At 38.3% G+C, this 26,214-nt stretch overlaps 2 protein-coding genes across 7 annotated transcripts in view; one reads left to right on the top strand and one right to left on the bottom strand.

Moving 5' to 3' along the window:
• Positions 1-2,572: 2,572 nt before the first annotated feature.
• On the bottom strand, positions 2,573-4,642 carry LOC108095129 (cytokine receptor-like). The gene is made up of 2 exons (XM_017196069.2): positions 3,555-4,642; positions 2,573-3,498 (listed from the first exon to the last, which is right to left on the bottom strand). Exons 1-2 carry the CDS (start codon positions 4,640-4,642, stop codon positions 2,685-2,687), a joined length of 1,902 nt encoding a protein of 633 aa, XP_017051558.2. The 3' UTR covers positions 2,573-2,684.
• Positions 4,643-5,573: 931 nt separating this feature from the next.
• The window catches only part of LOC108095158 (mitogen-activated protein kinase kinase kinase kinase 5), a 54,259-nt gene continuing 33,618 nt past the window's right edge, over positions 5,574-26,214 (top strand). For 3 of the 6 annotated variants that reach the window (XM_017196104.2, XM_017196102.2, XM_017196100.2), the window contains exons 1-2: positions 5,574-5,718; positions 6,177-6,624. In XM_017196104.2, coding sequence (XP_017051593.1) covers positions 6,499-6,624 — 126 coding nt within the window. In that variant the 5' untranslated portion in view covers positions 5,574-5,718; positions 6,177-6,498. The remainder of the gene's footprint in view (positions 5,719-6,176; positions 6,625-26,214) is intronic. The other 3 variants (XM_017196101.2, XM_017196105.2, XM_017196106.2) reach the window with 3 other exon arrangements.

Below are 26,214 nucleotides of genomic sequence, written 5' to 3'. Positions count from 1 at the left end.
CCGTAAGCCTTTAATTGAAGGCTCAAGTTGAGTGGTTTCACATTAAAATCTTTGTACTTGATATCGATATCCAGGCACTGCATCCATGTTTTTATTTCCGGTATTTCCCGACACTCGACTGGCTGTCTGCTATCTAAACTCAAGGAATATGTGTGCGACCACCAGAACATGGGATCTCCGATCCTACTGAACCCACATGCTACAGTCATTGAATCATCCTGATAATGGCACTTTAAATCTGATACTTTTAGCAGGGGCAGGACCCGAAACCACTTATGCTTAACCATTACATCCTTCCAAAAGCAATATATAATAACATCTTTTTCTTTGGCCTTATTTACCCTGTGCTTGGCGGTAAAATTATCGACAATCTCCATGTCAAGGTCAAGATCGTCTGACCTCAGGTGCAGATCCTCGGGTCGCACATCCGAGTGGTTGCACCTGCAGAATACATCGTGGGCACCGCCGGCGTAGAGCGTTTCATTAGAAGACCAAATATCCGCGTCGCACACTTTATTGGCACCGCAGATGCTGATTAGCTGCACCAGAAATACCAGCAACAAACCAGTGAGTTCGCCCTCCATTTCAAGACTATTCCATAATACATAATGTTATAGAATAAAAAATCTGTACAAGTTAGCTAAGGAATACAGAAGGTTGTACACCCTTGAAATTAAAACTGAAAATCGTAAATCGTATTTATTTTATTTCTTATTATACATCTTGCAAAACAACTTTTTTTGAATTTGTTTTTTACAGCATATGGTTGGTCGTTCTATTTTAATGCAAGTTAATATCAACCAAAAAAAAGTACTAGATCTAAAATTATATGCAAAAATGTTTAACAACAAAGTAGTTTTTTAGTCAGTTGTCATTTTTTTTTTTTGAAGCTATATGGACAAGCCTGACGATTCGTAGAAAGAATATTCAAGTTTCTGATTGAAATTGTCATATCGCATTTGGTTGTGAGGTCCCGAATATGACATAATCGGTTATCAGCATTCATTAAATATTATTTTGAGTATCATTACCATACTTTGACTGTTCTTACCCTCTGACTTCGAACTTTAAGTACGTTTTCCTTTATTTATTTAATATTTGGTTAGTATTTCTTATTATTATTATTTTTTTTACTTGTAGTTATCATTACAGAACTATTTTTACTTGTCCTCTGTTACCTTTCGATGATAGGAACAGTTCCTTATAATTTTCAGACTAATAAAACTTAAATTCTAATATTATGTTCACATTTCTGGTATAAAAAATATGATGGCACCAAAAATTATTATTTTGGGGGCGTAGCAATAGTGTGGCACCACATGCTGAATTTGATCATACATATAATACCTACCTACCTATCTTCAGAATACTTTAAAATTAGGAATATCCCGACGTTCAGCTGCAGAGTGAAGAGTTTCAAGCGATTTCCAGATATCCATTGGCAATCGCATTCCGATCGATACTAATTCCTATTGAAGGATCAGTTTATTCGTTAAAATTTTTCATAATACTGTTTCACGCTTGATTTTTTATTGTTATATCGTCTATAACTTTTATTGTCAACACGAATGACTTACTATATTTCGCTGACTTTTCACAATACCAGCTGTGAAAGGGGAACTCCCCGCGAATCCCATCGGATCCATGCAGCCGAGAAATCGAGAAACCGAGAAAGCTTAATCGAATTAATATCCTAGCTAGAATATACGAAGGAGCTGTGCATACTATCTTCAACTGTTAAGGAAATCCTCAAAATATTACGTTATTTATTTATGCACTCACGCGAACACAAAACACTTGTGCAATAAACTCTTTTTTAAACCATTTCTAACTATCAACGTGTTCGAGCCCTTTGATACTTTAAATTTTTTACAAACAAGAGTAATAATTGTACAAAATCTAAAAGAACGTATCGAAGGAAAGTACAGTCGAGTCCCGAAAATTCGAAATGGCAAGGGGATCACTTTTTTTTACGAATTAGACGGGAATTCGATTTATCGAGATTTTTTCAAGGGAACAGAATTTTTTACGAATTATCGCGATTTTCGATTTAGCGGGGTACAAATTATCGGGATTCGACTGTATTTTAATAAGTTAAACGAATGGTTAACATTAAAATATTTTATTTGAGAGAACATTTTGCTACTAGCCGGCTTCCAAAACTGTATGATTAATTAAGAGTATTCCTATGTTTTTATACCCTTGCAGAGCAAATTTCAGTCAGAAGTTTGCAACGCAGTGAAGAAGACACCTCAGACCCCATAAAGTTTATATATTCTTGCTGAAACTTTACCAAAATGTGTGTCGTTATTGCACGCAGTATATAAGTCGGAACCAGCCGGATCGGCCGACTATATCGGATAGCGCCCATACAAGGGGTCAAACAAATAAAGGATAAAAAATTATTACGCCGTTGTTTTTCATCGAATTGACTTGATTTCTTCCAGAATTTTGAGATTAAATATTATCAAAATTGGATAACCCTATCATATAGCTGCCATAGGAAAGATCAAAAAATATATATAGAAATAATGGCAAAATAATCATAACGTTGTTGTTTTTTATTTCACGACCATGATTTTTTCAACATTGACTTTATGAACTACCCTTGAACCGAGAAAAAATTTCATAAAAATCGGACAAGGGGATATAAGCTAGCTTCCTTTCATGTTTTCTAAGTGTCTTTATGTATGTTTTGAATATGATGTGTATGCCGAAGTCTTAAACTGATGCATCGTGTAAGAGTCTACATAAGAGCAAGGCTCTTTTTTCCGAATCGGCTCTAAAAAAGTTCCGCCGGTCAATTCATTTACATCCACAATAGTTTTTGGGGCAACGCTACCCGGCACTGCGGTTTCAGCTGGAGGATTGGACAGTTGGGCTACGTTATTTGATTTCCAATTGACTATAAACAGGCCATCAGGGACGGACACCGCAATGTCTGACATTCTTCGTAATTTATCAATAGAAATGAGTAACAGGAAGAGCGTTAATAGGAGAAGCGCACTTCCAAGATAGTAACTCCACCTCCATCTGAAGGAGGTTTCTTTTGTGGCCCATACAAATCTGGGATCATTCCATTGCATGCCACCTCCGGAGTTGTCTTTGTATCTTGCTGCTACTGCAACATTAGAGAACACCATAGAGCTATTGAAGTTGAAATGATGTTGGGATTCTTCTAGCACCCGATAATTGATGGGTTTGAGGTCGTCGCAGATCTGCGAAGTGTTTGGCGAAGCGGAGCACCAGGTGACTACATAACCTACAAGATCACTCTGGTACTCTGGAGATCGCCATGTGATAGTTAGGTTATCCGCATGGTAATCTAGCTCCTGCGGCTGACGACTCCTTTCATGGGTCAAAACGGGCACCTCGAGATTGCTCTTATTTGCTGAGGGTCCCTCAGAATTCTGACTCCAAACGTATACGAGCGAAGAATGTGTGGCATCCCAATCATCGAAAACCGCTGTGTTGTTGCTTAACAGGGACGCCGTTTTACTGAAAATATATGGTTAATTTGGAATTGATCGCATGTAAACTTTATGTTAACCTACCCCGTTTGCGTCTGGGCGATATATGTAAAGTTCGGTCCGTTGAACTGCAGTTCTGTCAGTTGAATCCAAAATACGTAGAGCTTTTTTTGTTTCGTATCATGGAAGAATCCGTTGGGAACTATCTCCGGCGGAAGCTGGGGAAGAGTTGCCGGAGTTGTAAACGTAAACGGATAGTAATCATCCGTATAAGGCCCAAAAGGGTTGATAAAGCGACACCACAGCTTCACGTCGTAGATTTGGTTACCAAAGGAAGGTGTGTCAAAGCAAAAACGTAAGTCATCTGGAAATGTGTCAATCTTAGGCCACTGTGGATCGATCTTCTGGTTTCGGAGTAGAAGCTGGATCCGCCATTCAATATTACGAGCTTTGTATTTCCAAAAATTCCTATTCCACTCTAGGCATATATTTTCCTCTGTCGTTTCAAGAATCGGGGATTCCGTTGGCCAAGTCGGTACCGTTATCCGATCAAGGTTGATTTGAAATCGCTGCGACTGCGTTATACCGTGGGCCTCTAATTGAAGGCTCAAGTTGTGTCGTTTCACATAAAAGTCTTCGTAGAGGAGTTCAATATCCATGCACTGCATCCATGTTTTTTTTTCCGGCGTTTCCCGACACCCGACTGGCTGTCTGCTATCTAAACTCAAGGAATATTTGTACGATCTCCAAAACCTGGGATCTCCAATCCTACTGAAGCCACACGCTACAATCGACGAATCATCCTGATGGCGGCATTTTAAATTAGACACTTTTAGCAAGGGCAGGACCAAAAACAGTATTTCCTTCACCAATGTATCCTTCCAGTAGCAATAGTACATATTAATATATTTTTCTTTGGCCGTATTGACCGTGTGCTTGGCGGTAAAGTTATCGACAACCTCCATGTCAAGGTCAATACCGTCTGACCTCAAGTGCAAATCCTCGGATCGCACATCTGAGTGGTTGCACCTGCAGAACACATCGTAGGCTCCACCGGCGTAGAGCGTTTCATTGGAAGACCAAATATCCGCGTCGCACACTTTATTGGCCCCGCAGATGCTGATTAGCTGCACCAGAAATACCAGCAACAAACCAGTGAGTTCGCCCTCCATCTCATGACTGTTCCATAATACATAATGTTGTAGAACACAAAATCTGTACAAGCTATCTATGGAATACAGAAGGTTATATACCCTTGCAAGTATTACTGAAATCTGTAACTGTATTAATTATATTTTTTGTATTATTATTGTGAAATAACTTTTTTTCTATATGGCTAGTCGTTCTATTTAAATGCAAGCATATTTCTCGATTATATGGACAAGCCTGATGATGCTAATAAAAAATACAAAAAATTCTGATTAAATTACAATACAATCTGAAAGGGTATAGAAAAGTCTAATTGCAATTGGTTGTGGAGTCTCGTATACGACATAATCGGTTATCAGCATTCATGAAATATTATTTTTAGTACCATTACACTGACCATTTCTAGGCTTTGACTCCGAAGTGAGGTATTTACTTTGGTATTTATTTAAAATCTGGTTTTTATTCCTTATTGTTTTCTTTTTTTTATTTAATTTTTTATTTGTAGTTATCATTACAGAAATACTCTTACTTGTCCTCTGTTTTCTTTCGATCAGATAAATGTTTGTTATTAAGAATTCTCTGACTTTTTAAACTTTGATTATAATATTACGTTCATATATCTGGTATAAATATAAATTTAGTAGCACCAACAATTTTTTTTTTGGGGGCGTAGAAATAGTGTGTCATCAGAAGCTTAAGCTGGCCCTAAAAATTTATAATTATAAATCCTACTATCTTCAATATTTAACGTTCATAAATCTGTAATACATAAAATCAAATCTTGCAAAAAATCTTTAAAATTCGGAATATCCTGGCGCCAGTTTAAAGTCCTGCTGGGTGGCAGCGCTGTTCGCAGCTAAATTCGATATTTAAAAAAGTAGATATCGACAAGTCAGAGTTGCCACCGGGAATAACCTTGCTGTGCTATCGATAGCCAGACGGCGCGAGTGACATCGCTAGCGAGGGGTGAGAGGAACAACAACATTTGTGGGCTGCGCGTTGACGAAGTGCATGTGAAATTTTTCGTTCTTAGGACAATTGTTAATTATCTACTGGTCGGAATTGGCCCGCAATCACGTGTCCGTGTAATATGTGAACGGTGTGTAATATTTTACTCCTCGCAAAATCGGAGGTCGGATTGAAATTATAAAACTTGAAATCAGCAACAACAACACGGTCGGGCGACAAAGCGACACGCCTCGCGTTTTTGTTGTTGTCGCGTGTGTTGTTTTTTTTTTCGGCAGTCACTATTTATTTATTAAGTCAATTCGCAAAGCAAACAAGCTCGCCATTATTTCTAATAAATAATAATTAAAGTGCAGCCGAGAAACAAAGAAAAACAGCAGCTAAAAAAGAGAGAAAGAGAGCGAGCGAGAGAGGGGATAAAAAACGAGACGTTCTCTCACCTCACTCCCACCCCCGCGCTTTCTCCACCTCCTCCCCGTCCAACGTTTTTATCAAATTTGTTGTTGCTGCGCTTTAGTTGCTGTTTTTGTTTTCCTAGGTTTTTTCTGCGTCATAATTTGCGATTCTCTAATTTGGTGTGTGTGTTTTTAGATTAAGAAGTCGGGTATTGGAATCTGATTCACAGGAAAATTATACGAAGAATATATTTAAAATACAAGTTTTCAAAGTCCAGTTAACCTTACGTAATTGTGTGTGATTATAAGCGACCAAAATGCATCTCGATCCCCAAAAATCAGTTCATTACGCCTGCTAAGAGTGCTAAAAATTATCGCAAACCAGTATCAGCGGTAAAAGAGTGCGAAACAAGGTATAAGCGTAACAAGAATCGGCTGAAGGCGGGATCCAGAACAGGACTCGATCGGCTAACCGGAAGCGGAAACGGTAACGACAAACGGATACGGAAGCTGGCAAGATGGCCGCCGCCCACAGCCACCACAATGCCAATCTGCTCAGCTCGGACATCTCTCGCCGAAATCCACAAGACGAGTACGAGCTCATCCAAAAGATTGGCTCAGGAACCTACGGCGATGTCTATAAGGTGAGTTGAGATTTGTACAAAACACCGAAAATCTGTTCTTCCAAGTTTGTGCCACAAAAAAACATGAAAACTCTTTAAAAAAGCACCAAGCGAAAAGGAGCGTACGCCTGTGATTTAGAACTCTTACCCAGAATCCCTTTTTTATTTTAGCTCCCCTTCTGAAATTTTTGCATTCTTGCTACACTAAAAAACGAAAAGAGTAGTCAAGCTATTACTCATACGACATATTAAAGGCGGTATCTTTCAAAACTTAACAAAAAATTAAAGAAATTCTGGAAAATAAATGTTAGTTATGACATTTATAAAAAAATGTTTTTTTCTTGATATTTAATCTGCATAATAATATGTAAACCGATTTTTGCCAGTGCCACACTGCATGTGCACCCCTCGACCTTCCTTCACCCATTTTCAGACCCTCATTTGTACATCTGTTTGCCACCGCATGCTCCAAGATCCACCCACCCCTTTCCCCAAACACAAAAATATGCGCAATTTTAGTTTTCCATCTCCGCTCCGTTGGGTCGTTCTTTTTTACTCTCCCACTTCCATGTTTACTTTTGCTGCTCGTCGAATGGAAATATGACAAATGCCCCGAAACGCCGGAGAAGTTGCCCTTGGGCGGAAGGCGTGGCATCATGCAATTGTTGTTGTCAGGGGCGGGATTAAAGGGGGATAATGTCCCCCTATTTTGGTATTTCTTATCTGCAGACCAAGGGTTAAATTCCCCGCTTTCATATGGAATGCCTAACGATTCAGAGGGTTTCCTCAATTCGATTTATTGCTTTTTATGCTTTACCATCGTAATCTATAAATTATCAGCTCTTTGTCTGATTTCCATTTGATTAATTTCGATGAAATTAAAATGAAATAAATTTCTCATATCTAAAAAACCAATAAAGCTGAAAATTCAATTACTTTGTGCATTTTTGGAATGTGAAATTAAGTTAAGGCGCAATATTTTATTGAAATAAGAGTGCTATTAGATGATTTCATTATAACACATTTTAACGTTATTATTATTTTGTTCTTAATTATTTTAATTAACGACTTAAACTTTTTTTGTGAACCATTTGGGTATAACTTAAGGCCATTAGATGAGTGATTTTTGCTCATCGAACTGGCAGTTGTCTGATATTATATTTGATTCATTCTCTTCACCGAAATTTATTCGATAAGCAGCCACGCGCTTGCATTGATTATTGGGATTAGTTTCGAATGTGTTATTTATTTATGTTTGCCCACATCTGGTTTGGGCCCTCCACTCGTTTTGCCATCTGATTGGGTCGTTTTTTTTAGAGTCTGGTTCTGTGTTCTGCTTTTTTCTCTGTTCCATCCATGTGAGATGTGTCATGCTATAAGTCCAAAGCGCATGGTTTCGGTTTCGGTTTCAATCCACCCTTCCATCTCCATTTTTTCGTTCTGTAGGTCCCCCGATTTTAACTTCGACTTTATTTGTTTTCACATCGAGTTTCTCGGTTGTCAGGGAATTTTTCGATGCCACACAACTAGAGGGAATGCTATGGCATTTCGCTTCTGTTTACAAAAACGAAAAGTACGCCAAATGAAAAACAATTGCTTTTGGGATTATTTCCAGTTCGGTTTCCCACTTGGTTTACACTGAGTTTTGGATAAACCATAATTACACATATCGAGCACTTGAAGCGCAGGCCAATCGAACAATCATTTCATACTTTCATTGCCCCTTTTGCAACTTGTTTCGCGATATCAATTTACAATAGAAATTATAACAACGAAATGGACAACAATACGCCCTGTTGACAGGCTATTATAAATGGAATTGGATTTCCACTGCTCCAATTTGCTTTTCCCCGCCACCCTCATATCTTCCCCACTCACTCATTGCTTCTTATTAGTGCCACAATGATCCAAAATTGAGTGCAACTGCAGCAAAAATAAATGCACACTCAGAGGAAAATAATAAATATTTTAAATAAGCTTAATTTTCTGGAATATAAGATTCAAATTTGAATTAAAGGCATTACATTCAATGTATTTATCTTAGGTCCGTATTATTCTGACTCATTTTAAGTATAACGAGTATAATTAATATTTAATGTAATAAACTAAAATTATTCATCATCAAATAATGGTGTTTTTGTAAGCAAATTTGTTCGCATTTTTGTAAATATTTGTAAGATTGTCGTTATTATCGCGTCGGGTTAGAAATTTTATTATCAAATAAGATCAAGGTTTTGTAAACCTGCCTTCTCAAATAAAAACATTCATATAAATAGTTTATATAAGGTTTTGATTTTTGTTACTCTGCAGGAAAACTAGAAGAAAAATAAATAGCACCTGACAAGATGGGTGGGAACACTTGTGCTGTATGGAGAGTGAAAGAAAGGGGCTGTTGCACGGGGTTTTCATTACCGGAAATTCGAGAGCGAAACGCAAGTGGAGAAAAGAAAATAAAAGAAATATGGAATAAGTGAACTCTGCGCTTTTCAGGCGCACAAAAGGAAAAGTGCCAGGTTACCTAGAGTTATGCAATGAAAACTGGCACAAATACTAGTGCATAGACGCATACATATTTTATGCGTACGCTTGCCAGTGTGTGCGTTTTGTATCTGTGTGATTGCCTTTGCCAGGCACTTGACTTCGCCATACAATGTTGCCCATTGTAGTTGTTGTTGCCACACTTCAACAATCATCCTCGTCATTGTTGTTGCTGGTTTTATTTTGTTTTTGCCTTTTGTTATTGTTGTGCACGCAACACGCATGAAAACATGAAAAAATTGGCGCAAAGCTCTCAACAAAAGTGGGTGGTGGTATTTTTTTTATACATATTATTTTGGGGTGGGAGGTTAGAGAAAATTACTAGAGAAAAGAACGAAGTGAAGTGAATTTGAAGCAGCGCAACTGAAGTGGCGGGTAAAATGAGGGCGGGGCGGGGAAGGGCGTAGGCCAAGAAGGCGGTGGCGACGCTTAAGGAGGTCACGTAGGCGACGCATGTGTGTGGGCGTGGCTCAATGCGTTTTGTCTGTCTGCCAGTGTGTGTTTATGTTTGCTGATTTGCCGCTTGTTTGGTTTCGGTTTTCACACAAATTGCAATTGCAGTTCTTGGCAAACATAAAGCTCTGCTCGTCGCCTTGCCTTCCCTTCCAGCATAATGTTGTCATGTTCTATTGTTTCCCTGGCTAAAATCTGTGCAAAACAAAAACCGAATCTCAGCCAAATCATTTCGGCTAAAAGCCCAACAACTTTGTCAGCCTAGACAACAAACAAATAGCATAGGCATAAAGCGAAAAAGGGGTGAAAAGGAATCCCAAATCAAGACTAGCCGAAATATGTTTGCCTTGAACTAGGCGACGGGGAAAAAAACAAAGAAAAACCAGCAGCCAAGACAAATAGAAAATGTCAAAGGGTTTCCACCCCGCGATTCGCTTTGGCTACAGCTGAGACGAAAACCGAAAGATCCTCTGGATTTTGGTGGCTCTGGTGGGGGTAATATGCAAATGGATCTTGACACGCCCACCGCCAATGGGCGGAAAACAAACAAACCAGCGGGGAGACAGTTTCAACGCGTTCCCCGCATTTAAATGCTGAATGGCGAAACGCACAAAACGCAGAACTTTTCCTTGGCCAGGAAAACAGAGCTCCACTGCCAGGAAATTTCATCCGGAAACTACAGATTAGGTTTTGAAGTTTAGATAAGTTTGAAATTGCATATATAGTTATTTATTTTCTCCAGCTAATAAAACTTATCTTATATTAACAGTCGTAATTAGATATCTCCAGTTCATATTGGTCAGTACGTCTTAAATTTATTGGAAATGGCTTTGATATTTCTGTTAAATATAACTTAGTTATTTATGTAAGTAAACTGTTGAGTGGGATCTTTGCAATTTTGTAGTAAGCATTTTCAAGAGATCTTATATTTTTATTTCTAGAATTAGTAATTCCAGAGATTTTCTTTCTCTGTGGTAATGTGGGCTGAGTTAGGTGGCAACGGCAACCCTTAATTTAGCAACAACAAAGCGCCAAAACAAAACAAGTGACGATTGGGTTGTTAGTGGGGGGCTGAGGACCAGGAAAGTCAGGCGGCAGTCGAAGGGAGGGGAGGTGCCAAGGGTCGCCATGTTGACCCAATTCCGCCGTGGCAATAATTTGCACGTCTTCAACGGGCTGGAAAGGGAGGAGGGGGTGTTACCGGGAAATGTTGTGGATGGAAAATGAGTAACGCTGGGGGTATTTAGAGGGCAGTTCCGCCCGTCGACTGTTGCAGTGCTTTGTTGGTTTGTGGCTGCATTCTATCTCACTCCGCATCGTCCTATCTTTGTTTCTCCTGCTCCTGTTGTTATAGCCCTCCCATCCACTTCCCTTCAGCAAAAACAAATAATGCAACAACAACGTTTACAACAATTGCGATATGTTAGGGAGTCGTGAAATCGAGTTAACTACGAACACAGAACGTATTTCATGTTCGCTCATTAGCCTGTTCATTGACTTGCGGACATAAGCAGATATTGATTACCACACTGAGAGCTAGTGAAGCTATAAATCGGAGGTATTATAAAAACATTACCATGACTACTTTCCTAAAACAAATTCAAACCACTTGTGTTTCATAACAATTTGATAGGCCAATCATAAAACCTTCGTTATTACAAGAAATATTTACTTAAAATATTAAAAATATTTTTTCTCAGTTTTGAAACGAAATTTCAAACACACAGAAATGCAAAATCTGATGAAAAAAAACATTTCCTAAAAAGTTGATCTTGTTATTTATTTGTCACTTGAAGTTTACCTATATAACATAAGTAATAATTTTGACGAATTTCCAGTTTTATGATTACAAATTTGAAGAGCTAAATAAATATATAATAAATAAAATATCAGCTCAAACCTTAAACAAAATTATACACAGTGGAAGTGGGACTGAAACCCAAATATCTCATTTGTTTTAATGATTGCCACTTTCAATTGGATTGTTTATGTGCGGAGGTGGTTGTGGAGGGTAGAATAATTGAGTTAGAGCCTAACACGGTTAATGGTATCCGGGTGAATTAGGAAACAGGATCTGGAATAGAAATAGGAACAGGAACAGCAACAATTCGGTGCAATTAGCAGGAAGAGTGCCACCAGGGACACGTGTCCTCTACGCTCCACGCCCGCTCTACTGTTTCCACAAAGGAAAATCCCAGCAGAGCCAGCAGACCAGACGGAAACCCCTCTTCTTCACTGCGCTCGTTTATCTGGGATCCTTTCATGCCTAAACTAATCCACTCGCCAAATCAACTCAAATGCACGAAATTTAAATAAAAACCCAACTCCGGGGAACCCTAAATTCGTCCCTTTTTTTCGTTCCCCGCAAAACCCGAAAATCCCAGTTGTGCAAATATTGGGACTGTCTGTTGGGGAAGCCACGTCCCCGCACCCCCTTCGACCATTATCCTTTCGCTTTAAAACATATCAGAAATATTGCAGAGATCCCCCGCATCGCCCCCTTTTCACCAACATCAGCAGACGTCCCAAAAGTCAAATAAAAAAGCGCAAAATAAAAGAGAATCCTTCTCTAAATCGGAATATTTCTTTTTTGTTATTTTTATTTTTTTCCTTGCCGTGTTTAAAGTTGGGTTTTCCAACGGTGGGTCAAAAAGAGGGTTGGGCGAAATAGAGGAGGGTCAGTCGTAGGCAGACACTTGTCTCTTGTGGGCGTGGCTCTTTCGAATGCTCTTTGCTGGGCTTTGTTGTTTTGGAACTTGTCACTTGTCCAGGAAAGGGAGAAACACCACGACTTGTCTTTGGCACTGGGCCTAGGAAGTGGCAGCTGCTGCTGGCTAATTTCCCCACTGTTCCTTCTCTAACTGTGCTTTCTTTCTTGGCTACACGGAAAAAAATAGCACATGACTGATTTTTTGTGGTATATTGTGTTATTGTAAATATAATCAAAAATATTGATTTAACATGAGTTGGGCTGTATAATTTTGATTTTATTATTAGAGATATTTTTTTTAGTGTAAGCCCTTTGATTTTGTGTTTGACCCTGGATCCTGTGCAACGTCTAAATGTCACCATTCATCTTGCTCCGAATGTCCCTCCAGTCAGGAGAATAGGACACTGGGGTGATTCGTTTGCCACCCTGCGGTTTCTTTAGTTTTTCTCTTCATTTCCTTGCTCATTTCCGTTTGACATTTTCCTTGAATATTGAGCAGCTTCTTCACTCACTCTTGGTCTTATCCGATGGAAAAGTCTCGGGCGCAGTCCCATCAATTGGAAATATGCCAGGGAGGTGTGAGAACTGGGGGAAGGGAAGGGGTCAGAGTTAGGGGAAGTGTTTACAGCATTTCTAGCTCGTTATTTGGCCAATTTCGTAAAGGATTTAGCCGGGCTTCTTTCTGCTCTCCAGCACTTATACTGCTCAAGGTTTCTATGTATTTTCCATGGCTGTGCATGTGTGCATATGCGCTCGATGTGTGTGAGTGTGCGTATGTGTGAGGATGCCAAAAACTTTGTCCTTCATTATAACTTCTCCTTTTCGCTCTGACCCCGCTCAACTTTGCAACGTCAGAGTTTGCCATATTAAAATCATCATCAGCGGCATCCTAACATCCAACTTATATAAGAAGCTAAGTAAGAATAAATTGAGGCAGAAATAAAACTGGCAAATATTTCAGGCATGCCGTCATAAACTTGAGCCAAGTGGGCGTGGCAGCAGCAGCCTACACACATATTTTTTTTTTTGTATTTCGAGCGCCAAAGAGTTGCAAAGTTGCAGTGGCAGTTTAAAAAACACAACTGAAACTGAGACTTAAAGTCAAGCTGAAAGATGAAAAAGAGAGCTATCGATGTCGCGATGAATGCCGCCACGCCCCTTTCCCCCTTTTGCCCCTGGCCTTTCACAAAGTTCATTGCACTATAGCATTCAGAAAGAAAAAATCGAAATGGCCTACCAGTTCCAACAAATAAAATCTTTACATCTCAACTGCAACAAAGATTATACAAGTTTTGGCCTTAAGCTTCAAACACAATCATCAGAAAGCGTTTACATAGTAAATATAAAGGTAGAAATGTATTATCTTTTGATTGATAAAATAATACCAAGATAAATGGTCTTGTTGAAAATGTAATCTTACTAAATTACATTATAAAGTCCAGAAAACAAAAACCAAACGGATTGTTTTTTGTGTAGTGGCTAAAAATAATAATCCCCAGGCAAGTGACAATTGTTGCTGCTGTTGCTGTGAACAACTTGAGATGAAATCTTTGGCAGCAGAATTTGCATTCAATTTTTGCCACTTGAAAAAGTTGACTTTCCCGCTTTCAGCCTCCCTGTTGTATGTTCGCCGCGGGCAGCGAGAGATGATTAAAAACTTGTAGAATTATGCAAGTAAAATGAGCTACTTAACAAATGGCTGGTGGGTCATGAAGTACTCCAGCACCCTGGTAATCACCGGTCGAAAGTTGACCTGCTGTTTGCTGTTTTTGTTGCTTTGCATAATTCCATTAGCGTCTGAAAGTTGCTGGGGGAGTCGGAAAAGTTTGTGGCCCAAACTAATTCCCATTAAAATGTGTAATTCCAATTTACGGCGAGGAAAAGCAGTAGTTGCGGTTCCGGGAAAGTGCATGAACCACTGCTAAAAACAAAAAACAGGCAGGAGGTTTTTGGGTGGTGCAATCAACAGAGCACTCAGATATCTTAATCCGTAGATTCGACAAACACTCGGGTTGCCTAGCAGCTGTGAATCTAATTAGGAAATTCCGAGTACATCACTCGTCAAACGCTCAAGATAAACCGCATCCACTCATAATTCCCATCAGAGGCAGTAAGGTCATAATAATGATAACGACCAGGATGCTGAAGGGTCGACCGACCAGTTGACAAAATAATCAAAATAAACAAAAAAAAATAATGATTAACCTTAAAGTAATTTGCATAAACTGCGAGAACTCTGCAGGCACCGAGCATAATTAATGAGTGACTAAATCCCAATGGGCGGGGATAGAGAAAAGCGAAGTTAGGCGGAGAAATTCTGGGATGAGCGTTAACCGCACAACACTAAACTGACTTTAATTGAGGGAGACATGACGAAATTATTAAAATTATTATGACAGGCCGCAAAGAAGAAGAGCGAAAAGGAGCCGACCGAGAAGCGTGACGAAACTGTTGACAAACTCGAAATGGAAGATGGAGAGAGAGAAAGGGAGCAAGAATAAGAGTAGTAGACACAGAAACACAATTAAGCGAAATAATTGCGCTTGAAATAAAGTTTTTTTCCCGGGGATGAGAGCGGGCAGAATTACAGAAACAGAACGAGAAATGTTCTTTAGGTTTCATGTGCATCAACTTAGCAGAACAACTTTTGATATTTAAATTTTTTTCTTTCTCATAATTTGCCGTTAATTATCCGTAAATTATTCGTGAAAGAAAAAAATTTGCCGCTTAATTTTTTTAAAAAATATTGGGTGTTCTGCTAAGTTGATATCAACTTAGCAGTACAACTCACTAAAACTAAACTTTTTCAACTTTTTCTTTTACAAGAATTTGCCGTTAATTATCCGTAAATTATTCGTGAAAGAATCAAATTTGCCGCTCAACTTTTAGATTTTTTATTTTAAAAAAACCTAGAAGTTGATATCAACTTAGCAGTACAACTCACTAATATTCAACTTTTTCAACTTTTTCTTTTACAAGAATTTGCCGTTAATTATCCGTAAATTATTCGTGAAAGAATCAAATTTGCCGCTCAACTTTTAGATTTTTTATTTTAAAAAAACCTTAATGTTCTGCTAAGTTGATATCAAGTTAGCAGTACAACACACTAAAACTAAACTTTTTCAACTTTTTCTTTTACAAGAATTTGCCGTTAATTATCCGTAAATTATTCGTGAAAGAATCAAATTTGCCGCTCAACTTTTGGATTTTTTATTTTAAAAAAACTTTAATGTTCTGCTAAGTTGATATCAAGTTAGCAGTACAACACACTAAAACTAAACTTTTTCAACTTTTTCTTTTACAAGAATTTGCCGTTAATTATCCGTAAATTATTCGTGAAAGAATCAAATTTGCCGCTCAATTTGTATATTTATTAAAACTAAAAAAGTGTTTCGTTTTGTTAATTTAATTAGCAGGCCACCCCGAATAAAAAAAGACGTTTCCACTATTCTTTCGGCTTTGAAGTTACCGAATTTTATTTATCCGTAAATTATTCGTAAGAAAATGTTATGATTTTTTTCTTGAAATAAATAATTTTTTTATTTTATGTTTTCGAATAAATATTAGTTGATTTTTTTTCATACACTGCCCAAAATCACCCAAGAAAAATAAGAAATCATAATTGAGATTTTTGTTATATGTATGTATATTGAAAACTTGAAGGTTTTATTTTTAAATGTGTCGATCGACCGCTCATCAATATAAGACTCGTCTGTCACAGATTCTTGCAAGGATTTATTAAAATTTCTTTTAGTTGACTTTTTTCCAGTCAAAATGTATTTAAGGTCAACCTATTGTTTACTATGTAAGTACATAAAAAATTGCCACGATTCGGTGACGATTTGAGCAAGTTGATCGTTGTAGCAACGCTATTTTTTTTTCGGAGAAACCGCGTTTTTCACCGAAACGTGGCAACGCTATTTTTTATGTAGTAAACAATAGGTACTGAAATACGTTTTGACTGGAAAAGAGTCAACTAAAAGAAATTTTAATAAATCCTTGCAAGAATCTGTGACAGACGAGTCTTATATTGATGAGCGGTCGATCGACACATTTAAAAATAAAACCTTCAAGTTTTCAATATACATATAACAAAAATCTCAATTATGATTTCTTATTTTTCTTGGGTGATTTTGGGCAGTGTATGAAAAAAAATCAACTAATATTTATTCGAAAACATAAAATAAAAAAATTATTTATTTCAAGAAAAAAAATCATAACATTTTCTTACGAATAATTTACGGATAAATAAAATTCGGTAACTTCAAAGCCGAAAGAATAGTGGAAACGTCTTTTTTTATTCGGGGTGGCCTGCTAATTAAATTAACAAAACGAAACACTTTTTTAGTTTTAATAAATATACAAATTGAGCGGCAAATTTGATTCTTTCACGAATAATTTACGGATAATTAACGGCAAATTCTTGTAAAAGAAAAAGTTGAAAAAGTTTAGTTTTAGTGTGTTGTACTGCTAACTTGATATCAACTTAGCAGAACATTAAAGTTTTTTTTAAAATAAAAAATCCAAAAGTTGAGCGGCAAATTTGATTCTTTCACGAATAATTTACGGATAATTAACGGCAAATTCTTGTAAAAGAAAAAGTTGAAAAAGTTTAGTTTTAGTGTGTTGTACTGCTAACTTGATATCAACTTAGCAGAACATTAAGGTTTTTTTAAAATAAAAAATCTAAAAGTTGAGCGGCAAATTTGATTCTTTCACGAATAATTTACGGATAATTAACGGCAAATTCTTGTAAAAGGAAAAGTTGAAAAAGTTTAGTTTTAGTGTGTTGTACTGCTAACTTGATATCAACTTAGCAGAACATTAAGGTTTTTTTAAAATAAAAAATCTAAAAGTTGAGCGGCAAATTTGATTCTTTCACGAATAATTTACGGATAATTAACGGCAAATTCTTGTAAAAGAAAAAGTTGAAAAAGTTGAATATTAGTGAGTTGTACTGCTAAGTTGATATCAACTTAGCAGAACATCTAGGTTTTTTTAAAATAAAAAATGTAAAAGTTGAGCGGCAAATTTGATTCTTTCACGAATAATTTACGGATAATTAACGGCAAATTCTTGTAAAAGAAAAAGTTGAAAAAGTTTAGTTTTAGTGAGTTGTACTGCTAAGTTGATATCAACTTAGCAGAACACCCAATATTTTTTTAAAAAATTAAGCGGCAAATTTTTTTCTTTCACGAATAATTTACGGATAATTAACGGCAAATTATGAGAAAGAAAAAAATTTAAATATCAAAAGTTGTTCTGCTAAGTTGATGCACATTTAGGTTTCCATATGTGAGGGGAATTTCTGAGCTGTTTTTACACAAGGAAAAATTATTGATTGCTACTTTAAGAGCCTCTTATGAAATTGATAGATTAGCACTTGCATTAAAGCTGGAAATTGTATTTGTGTCTCTACAAATTCACAAATAAAAAGCAATTTTAAGTTAATCTTAAGTCCCTTTATAATGTTAAACCATTTGTAGAGTTGTATTTTCTGTGTATGGGCTTAATAGCAATTAGTTAATGGAGATAGTCCAAAGTCTTAAACAAGTTTCGGTACTTTAAAGCTTACTTTTTGCTATTCGCTGTTCGCTTTTTGTAATGTGCTTCAAAAGTGAAACAGAAGTGGAAAACAGCTGGGAACAACCATTAATGGGTGATGAAGAGGGTCTTTTGGGGGAAATATGTATGATGGCTAACACATTTGCCGGCCAAATTGACAAACAAGTCAAAGCCGAGGAATAAGAACCATAAAAAGCAATATCAGAAGAAACAGAACAGAAACAGAAAATAAAGAAAAAAGTTAACAAATGAGAGGGTAAAGTTGGTAGCTCTGAAAATGCGAGGAAAAAATATGATAAAAATGAAGTAGTCACTAAGAGCTAGAAATCACAATAGCAACAAAGGAGAACAAGGCGGAAAGAAAAGAATAAGCAGCGGACAAGAAGTGAAATGAGCCAAAGGAAACTTCAAGTCAAATAAAAAGTCTTTAGCAACGCTTTTGCCTCATCTAATAATTTATATGCCTTTGTCTGCGACCATCGGAGGGGGTTTCCCTCCTTTTCCCCAGCTTCTCTCTGTTGGATTGACTTGAGTTTTCCATGGGTCCATAATGAACATTGTTTGCCTCAAGTTCAAAGTTTGCGCCAGGGAAATGCGCTTCATTAAATCGAAAGAGAGGACAACGCGGCATGAGAAGAGTCTTCAGGGGGTCTGGAAAAATACTTAATTTAAAGTTTTGCTATTTTATAAATATTCTACTTTCGCTGCCGTCCTTTGTGTTGCTTTTTTCTTTTTGTAAGAAAAAAAAAGAAACTTCTTAGACATTTTTCTTAGAAGAAAATGTGGGGGGTTACAGGGGAAATGACCTTGAGCTAAAGCTGAGCTCAACGAAAAGATATATTGTGTGAACAGAGCAACTCTAGGCAATCCGCACTGATGACAGATGACGACCACCGAGCGTTAAATGATGATGAAGCGGCCCGAAGCGGAGCTTTAGTCGAAAGTCGCGCCGCTGCGTGAAAAGCTGAGTTTTCCCCGGGTTTGTTTTTCTCGCAGCTCCCTTCGTTTGATTTATGCCCTCAACTGCGCCGAACAGCTTGATGAAGTTCCTTTTCCAAAACATTACGTAATTTAATGCAAACCCCAAACTGTTGTCAAATATTTCACGTTGCAGGCAACCATAATAACGATTCTCGTTTCTGGCTGGGAAAATTCCTGCAGGAAGAAAAAATGCAGAGTGGAAACCGCTGACCAATATTTCACAAACAATGCCGAAACAAAAGCGAGAAATAAAGGGCGGAAGTTGCCTGCAGTTGCGGGCGTGGGGAAATGGAAAAGAGAATTTCCATCAGAGCTGCAGGAGGCGCCCAACCGCAGTTGCTGGGTTTTTCCTCGTTTCCACATCCCCAGCGGAGAATCCCTCAATTATGCAATTTTCTATTTTTCAGAAAATTGAAACCGAACTCCTAACTCCCTTTTTTTTGTTTGCCGGCCCAATTCTAGCACAACTCCAAGCTCAACGGACACGTGGAAAAGATTTTCTGATTTGAGTTTTTCTTTCCTCTACCTCCGCTTCCGGGATGGAAAACCATTTTTGGGTAGTGCTCAATAATGTACATATTGTTCGTCCTCAATCTTTGAGCCTCGATTGCTAATCTCGAAAATAAATGTTTTCCTTTTTGCGACAGGTAAGCTGTCCGCTTTTCCAATTCTATTCAAGTTGCAAATCAATTTCCCTCGTATCGCATTTTGTTATCAATTCTGGCTAAAACTAGAATTGGTATCCACACAGAGAAAAAGTCTCAATATTGGTTACTAAGTGTTAGGTATTTAACACTTATCGAAAAAACATTTATGGCGTTTAGATATTTATAGTGTCAAAGATTACGACTTTCTGTTAAGACTCAACCAACATTGTACTTAAAAAGAAAAAATGTCATTTATTATTATTTTCAACGAGCATTTCAATAAAAAATGTTAATCAGATTTTTATTACAAATATTCTATTTATTCTTAAAATTATTTTTTTTCGTGGAAAATGAATATAATTGCTAACATCTGTCCCCTTTCCTTTCTTCCGGAACATAAATTTTAAAAGCGAGGGAAAATGTTAACTGGCGATATCGACTTCTCCATTTGTTCTTCCCCCAATCTTGTCGTTGTTGTGGCGCCAAAAGTAAATAATAAAATCTTATGGAAATATCGCAAATGGAGAGAGTACTGGATTTGTGTTAAGCACTTGCCACTTTGTGCCGCCATGGCTGATAAATATTCTTGAAAATAGTTCAGCACCGACCGGATGGCGAACTTTGTTCTGGGCAAATGAAAAGTTTTCGAATTCTCCTTGGGCTTAATCTTGAATTATGAGTCGGAGGCACTTTCAATGAATTTATGGCAGCCAAGAACTGTTTGCTGTCTTAAAACGCAATAACCGTTAAGAACATCGGCTTCCCCCTTTACCAGTTTTCCGCCCTTTCGCTCGATCTACCGCCTTTCCCCTCTTCTAACGCATTTTGTTAGCTCACAATGCTTGGCACGTTGGTCAAATGGTCACGTTCCGTTTTGCCCGAGGAGTCGGCGGCAGGTGACAAACAGGTGAGCGGGCGGAGCAGGTGGAAAATCGGGGGGGTGGTGCTGTTGGTGGTGGTGGCTCGTTTCGAATGTGATTGATGAGAAGAGGAAGGCGGAGAGTGATAAAAGTTGACATCCGACAGGTGTGCAAAGCGAAAGGGAATGACAAAACGCGTGTAAAATGAAGAAACAAGTCGCATTTTCCGACCCAAAGATAGACGGAAAACGATAGCAATGGAAATGGCTCGTCAACTTTTATGACAATAACATTTTTTATGGTAGTAAGAATTCCGCGGCACAAATGATTTACCATTGAAAATGTAAATTTGAAATCATAGAAAACACTTTGGAGATAAGAAGTTCTTAGGTATTTGAATTCTAAATGTAATTTTTCATAGTTCTTTATGGTTTTTAAACCTGAATATTTTTTTATAAGTGGATTATAATCGGATACAATATTTTAGAAAGAACTTCTATAAAAGTAGTAAGTATATATGTTTAATGGGATTTGATAAATGTATCGGCGTGAGTCACGCTCTCATCTCAAATAGCGACGGCAAAGCCAACAAAGCAACAACAATTAGCGTGGCTGCCTTGATGTTATCTTGTGCTGCCTGTGTGGGTACTTGTACTCATAGTACAGGCGGGTGCACACGCATCAACATTCACACATGGCCTGGCAGAGCGGCCCGAAAGTGTGCCATTGGCAATCTCATTTAATGCCAGCTACTCCGCCCCAATCCTCCCCCCACTCCCCAGCGTGCACCCTCTTCAAATGTTATCGCTTGGCATATTAAGCCAGAGAGCAAGAACCGTGCTTGAAATTCATTCATTTGCTCATTCACTCGCTCCAGCCATTGAGTCACCGCTTACTTGAGAGCTTGCATCAAACACGGAAATTAGCATACGCTCAAGGGCGGGCGGTAAAGAACGGGTATCACGTTGATGATGATGATGATACTGGTGATGATGAAGAGAATAATGTTGACAAAACAACGTTTGCCATTTATATGTAACCCCCGCATTAATTGCGTTGCGTCTGCCACACGAGGCGTATGCGTAACTTTAATGCGCCCTGTTGCCCAAGAGATGAAACGAAACTCTTTGTTCGCCACACTAATATCGCATTATTATTCCTTGGCAGTTTGGTTTCCAGTTTGCTAAGCTGATTATGGTTTATTGATGACTACAGATCTTTGCCGGCCATTTCCGGCCTAGTTCTAATATCCTTCCTGTGTGTGTGCGTTAGTCCATCAATGACACTCACTTGGGGAAATCAATTCAATTTGTTATTCTAAACGTATTGGCTACATTTTGTGCATCTATTTAAGTGCACTGCACCGGAAAGTAAATGGAAGAGTACTTTAAACTTGTGGTTTCAAAAATAATTGTTGGCAACTAAATAAATCAATAAAGTCAAGTGAACCAACGTCCTGTTGATAAGCATAAAATTGGTTGGCTTTATTCAATTAAATTCACTGTTTTATTTAACACTTGTTTCATGTTTTTTATTTCGTTTTGTATTTAACCAATCAAAACTCTTCTTAAAGTCCAGTGTTTTTTTTGCGTGCATGTGTTCTCTTTGGTTCTTATAGCAATTTTGGACATGCATTTGCCAAAACATCGACAAGCCTCCTTCTGCCGCAAATTTGCAAAAATATCTTGAGGTGAAAGGTTCGGATTCATTCACCGTGACAAAGTTTGTAGTGCAAGGAGTGAATTTTGTAAATGCTCTAGATTTTCGACTCCTTCCCCTGCGAGGAAAGCATGTAAATGTAACGGGCAAGGACAAGGACCTTTCACCCCTTTGCGTGCATGTTGCCACAGGCCAAGTGGCACCCTGGCACCCAAATGAGATCCCTTACATACCCCCCATGCCACACACACACACACCTGGAAGGGGTTACCTTTTTTACACGTGTCTCCTGTCAAGTGCAGTGGAGGGGGGAACATCGACAGGAGGGTCCTTGAACGAAACCCAAGCCATCCCCTTGAATATTTGTGCCCAACTTGTTAATATTTCGACAACGTTTCGGGGCCAGTGAATTGAATGGAGTGGGTGGGCTTGGGGATGGAGTTTCCCCACTGGCAGGACATTGAAAATTCTGTTGGTCCTTTTTGCAGTTGAACTTTTCAATTTGATTGCCAACCGAAAGGCGTTAAACGGGTCCAAGAGCAGGTGGGCGCACCCCGATGACTAAAAGTAATTAAAGTATTTTCCCAGGTCGCTTCACCAAAAAGGGGGAAAGTGGGTTCAAAAAAAGGGGCGGGGCAAACTGCCGGGAAAAGCTCGCAGCTGCTGCAAATGATATTCAATTTGTAGGAAATGTTTTCTAGGCGGGTGGAATCAAAACAACAAAATAGGAACTAGGCTAACAGAAAAACAGGCCGAAAGTGAGGGGGCGGAAAACATAATATGCATAAAGCCAATGGTCCGTAGAGTGGGACAGCGATAGTGGACTGCTTTGATGGCTCCATTCTAGCTTCCAGCTTGTATTTGTTGCTGTTCCTATGAAAACTTTTGCAGGAGGAGCAAAAACTTTGCCCAGCACTTGACTGTATCTCTGTTTTTTCCTTTTTAGTGCTACCTTACCTTGGAACTTGAAATGCGAAAGGATAGCGAGGTTGACTTTACACAGCAAAACCTTAAAGTACCTTAAATTTTACATTTACATATAAAGAAAGTACTCTTTATAATGCCTTTACAAGATAGCCAAAATTAAATATGCTAATTTAATAAATTCTAAAGTATTAAAAAAGATAATTATAAATAATTCCAAAATATCTTGATCTCTTAAATGCCTAAACGATAATAATCTCTTCCATTAAGTTTTGAATTATACATATTTGGTTAATGCCTAATTTTAGTTTAGAACTTTAACCTTACATGGGAAGGACTGAGCTTAAAATTATTATTTTTGTTTAAATTTTGTTATCTGTTTTATGCTGATTATTATTTTCTGTGTACTGTAGTCCGATGAATGCAATTTGCTTAAGTGTGCGGGCAAGTTGATACTTTTTGGAGCTGGCTTACAGATGATAGATGATAGCCAACGGAAAAATGAAACGGAAACAGAACGGAGATGGGCACTGGGATTGGTTTTGGCTAATTGAATTGTGCGTTGTTGCAGGTTGGCCAGGTGAACTTGAAGGCAGTGTTATGGAGCAAAGTATTGCCTAATTCCGAACAATCTAATTGGAAACTCGCCGAGTCCATTCCAAGGGTCAAAGGGTTCACCGGCTGGCTGAAAGGGATTCTATGATTTCCCAGACTCTTTTCACTTTACCTCACATTTTTGATGTCCCGACAAAAGTTTGTTGTGTGCGTGTGTGTCCCTTTTGCTAATCGTTTATTTACGAGACAGTGCCGGAGCCGGAAAAGCGTGTCTGGGTTCGGTCGGTTGGTCCTTTGAGCCAGGCAATTAATAAAAGATGAACTCAATTAGTTTAAAAGGCTTACCATGATCGAAGGCCATAAGCCAGCAAAGCATGGGGCGGAAATTGCCACCAGAAACGTTGACAAATTGCACGACAGGAGAGTCTGTGAGAAAGAGAGTTCAATTAAAAAGTCGCCGCGAGATCCTTTCATCGAACTCATTACAGCTTGTTCTTCTCGTGCTTCATTTTCCATTTCCGCCATGCAATTTTCCCTTCTTCCCTCTTTTTTTTTTGTGGGGCAATTAGGGAGCACAGGAGCTTGTGGCCAGCCCCGAAGTCCTTTTACTGACCATGTCCTCACAAAGGCCAAAAATGGAAAGAGAGAGGATGCCTGGGAAATCTTTCATCGCCGAAATTAATTTACTCCTCTTGCAGTTCTCCCTTTTCCCTTTCCCATTTTCGTTTCGTTTAGGTTTCCGCCCTGCTTTTTCGAATGGTTTCTTTTTCCCTCTTTCGATTCGTTTTTCCACAATTTGCCGCAAATTTCCCTGTTGATTCTAGGAAAACTCATTGAGGGAAAAACGACGTCTTAGGTCAAGGAGTAAGTTCTTGATTCGAGTTTGACTTTGTTTTAATTATTTAATAGAGTCTATATGTGTTGATTTAAAGTCCGGTTAAAAAAATTTTCAATAAAGGTAAATTTGCCAAAAGGATGTACAAGTTGATATTCATAACATAATATGTCATGCGGTTTATAAATACTGTTTGATTTTAAAACAGCTAGTTTTAGAAAACATCTTGTTGAAAACTATTTTTCCGCGTGTAATAAGAAATGCATACAAGAATTAAGACCAGCATAGATTTGATTCTGATTTGCATGGAAGCTGGACAAACTTGCTTTCATCGTAAAAAAAGTAACGCTCATTGAATTTTAAATTCGGCTTAATTAAATTTGCAACTTTTTGGGGCCCATTTGAACTGTATGGTCTAATCGACTGAGGAGGCCGGCGGCCAGGACGCCGAGGACTCTTCGCTGGCAGCGCTAATTGGGTAAATCGGCTCGGCTCGGCTCTGCAAAGTTGGCCCGGCTCAAAGGTATAATTTGATTGATGCGACTTCTGATCCGACGCCCTAAGAGCTCCATCCGTCCGTCTGGCCATCAAAGCGAACGCTCCGAGGCGGAAGCGTAAGTTTTAATTGCTGGTCTGACCAGTTGGTGGCCGTAAATCAGGGAGCGGGGTCCAAACATCATGCGAGCTGCTTACCACTATGTTGCATAATTTACGAGCTCTAGGGGTTGGCTACAAAAAAAAACCCAACGAGGAAATGCTAAAATCGATAAAGAAATGGCGGAGAAGCCACTCTTTGGGGCCCCAACAAAATGGGTTAGAACGGAACTGTATTAATAACGCAAACGAAGCTCCTCGCTAGACAAACGGCTGAAAATGGAACAGGAAATGCGCGTCCTGCTGGCCAGGAAGGTAATTTTGCACGCGAGCCCAGCTCCGAATGCCAATAACAATGAAGGCACCAGAGCAGCGGGAACAACAGTCTGGAATAGGTGAACACTAATGGCAGGAGTACATAGGAAAAATGAATAAAATATATAAAAAGCAGAGAACTACTTCAAGACATCATAAACTATTTTTGTAATTACACATTTTGTTATACAGCTCACATACTTCAGTTTTATTGCACTTAAACCAAAATCTTAATTTATTTTAATATAAAAATCTTTAAAATAGGATTCTAATTAGTTCTAGTATAAATATGTTATCTATACGAAATTTCTTATTAGTTTTTTTTTAATCTTGGCTGTTGTTTTTTTATGTGGCTTATTTAAAAAGAATATTTAATAAACAACCAACCTTTTTTTTCTGTGTATAGTTGAAGAATGGAAACGGAACTGTGGGTGGTTAAAACGTTGCTGCCTGGGACTTGAAACTTTTCCTCCTCTAATTGATGGCAGGGACGATGAACTCCTAGAAGAACAATGGATTCTGAAAGTGCATGAAGCAGTTGGCAGGCAATGCAGTCTTAGTGATCCAATCCTTGAAAGATGATGCCATTCTTAAATTTACAGATAAATTAGTGCTCTCTTGCTTGCAACTTTTATTTGCCATTGGCAACAATCGAAAAACTTGCTCATTGCATTTTCGGCGGGTACTAAAAGTTGCGGGTCCTTTGGGTTGGGTGGGTGTTTTTTAAATCGTTTGGGAAATGTTAGCGTTCCATGCTCCCATGATTGCGGTTTCGATGTAATTAAGTGCGACACTTTAGTCCCTATTTCAACGGCGCTGTTCTAATTTCGCCGCAAAATAACTTTATTTACATGTGTCTGCGTGTGTGATTTGTCATCATTTGAGAGACAGAGAAAAGGGAGTGAAAGTCAGACAGCTTCTGTCTGTTCTGCGGTGGCGTTAGTTCTTTGTTTGAGCTGGGTACCCTCCTTCCAT

Source organism: Drosophila ficusphila, unplaced genomic scaffold (assembly GCF_018152265.1).
Source record: "Drosophila ficusphila isolate 14025-0441.05 unplaced genomic scaffold, ASM1815226v1 contig_414, whole genome shotgun sequence".
NCBI classification, from domain to species: domain Eukaryota; kingdom Metazoa; phylum Arthropoda; class Insecta; order Diptera; family Drosophilidae; genus Drosophila; species Drosophila ficusphila.
This window is presented reverse-complemented; position numbering and strand designations above follow the sequence as displayed.

Coding starts and splice junctions, on each gene's coding strand:
- LOC108095129 (XM_017196069.2), bottom strand. CDS start 4,642: ATGGAGGGCGAACTCACTGGTTTGTTGCTGGTATTTCTGGTGCAGCTA. Junction 3,499..3,554: donor ATCGCCCAGACGCAAACGGG/GTAGGTTAACAT, acceptor ATATATTTTCAG/TAAAACGGCGTCCCTGTTAA.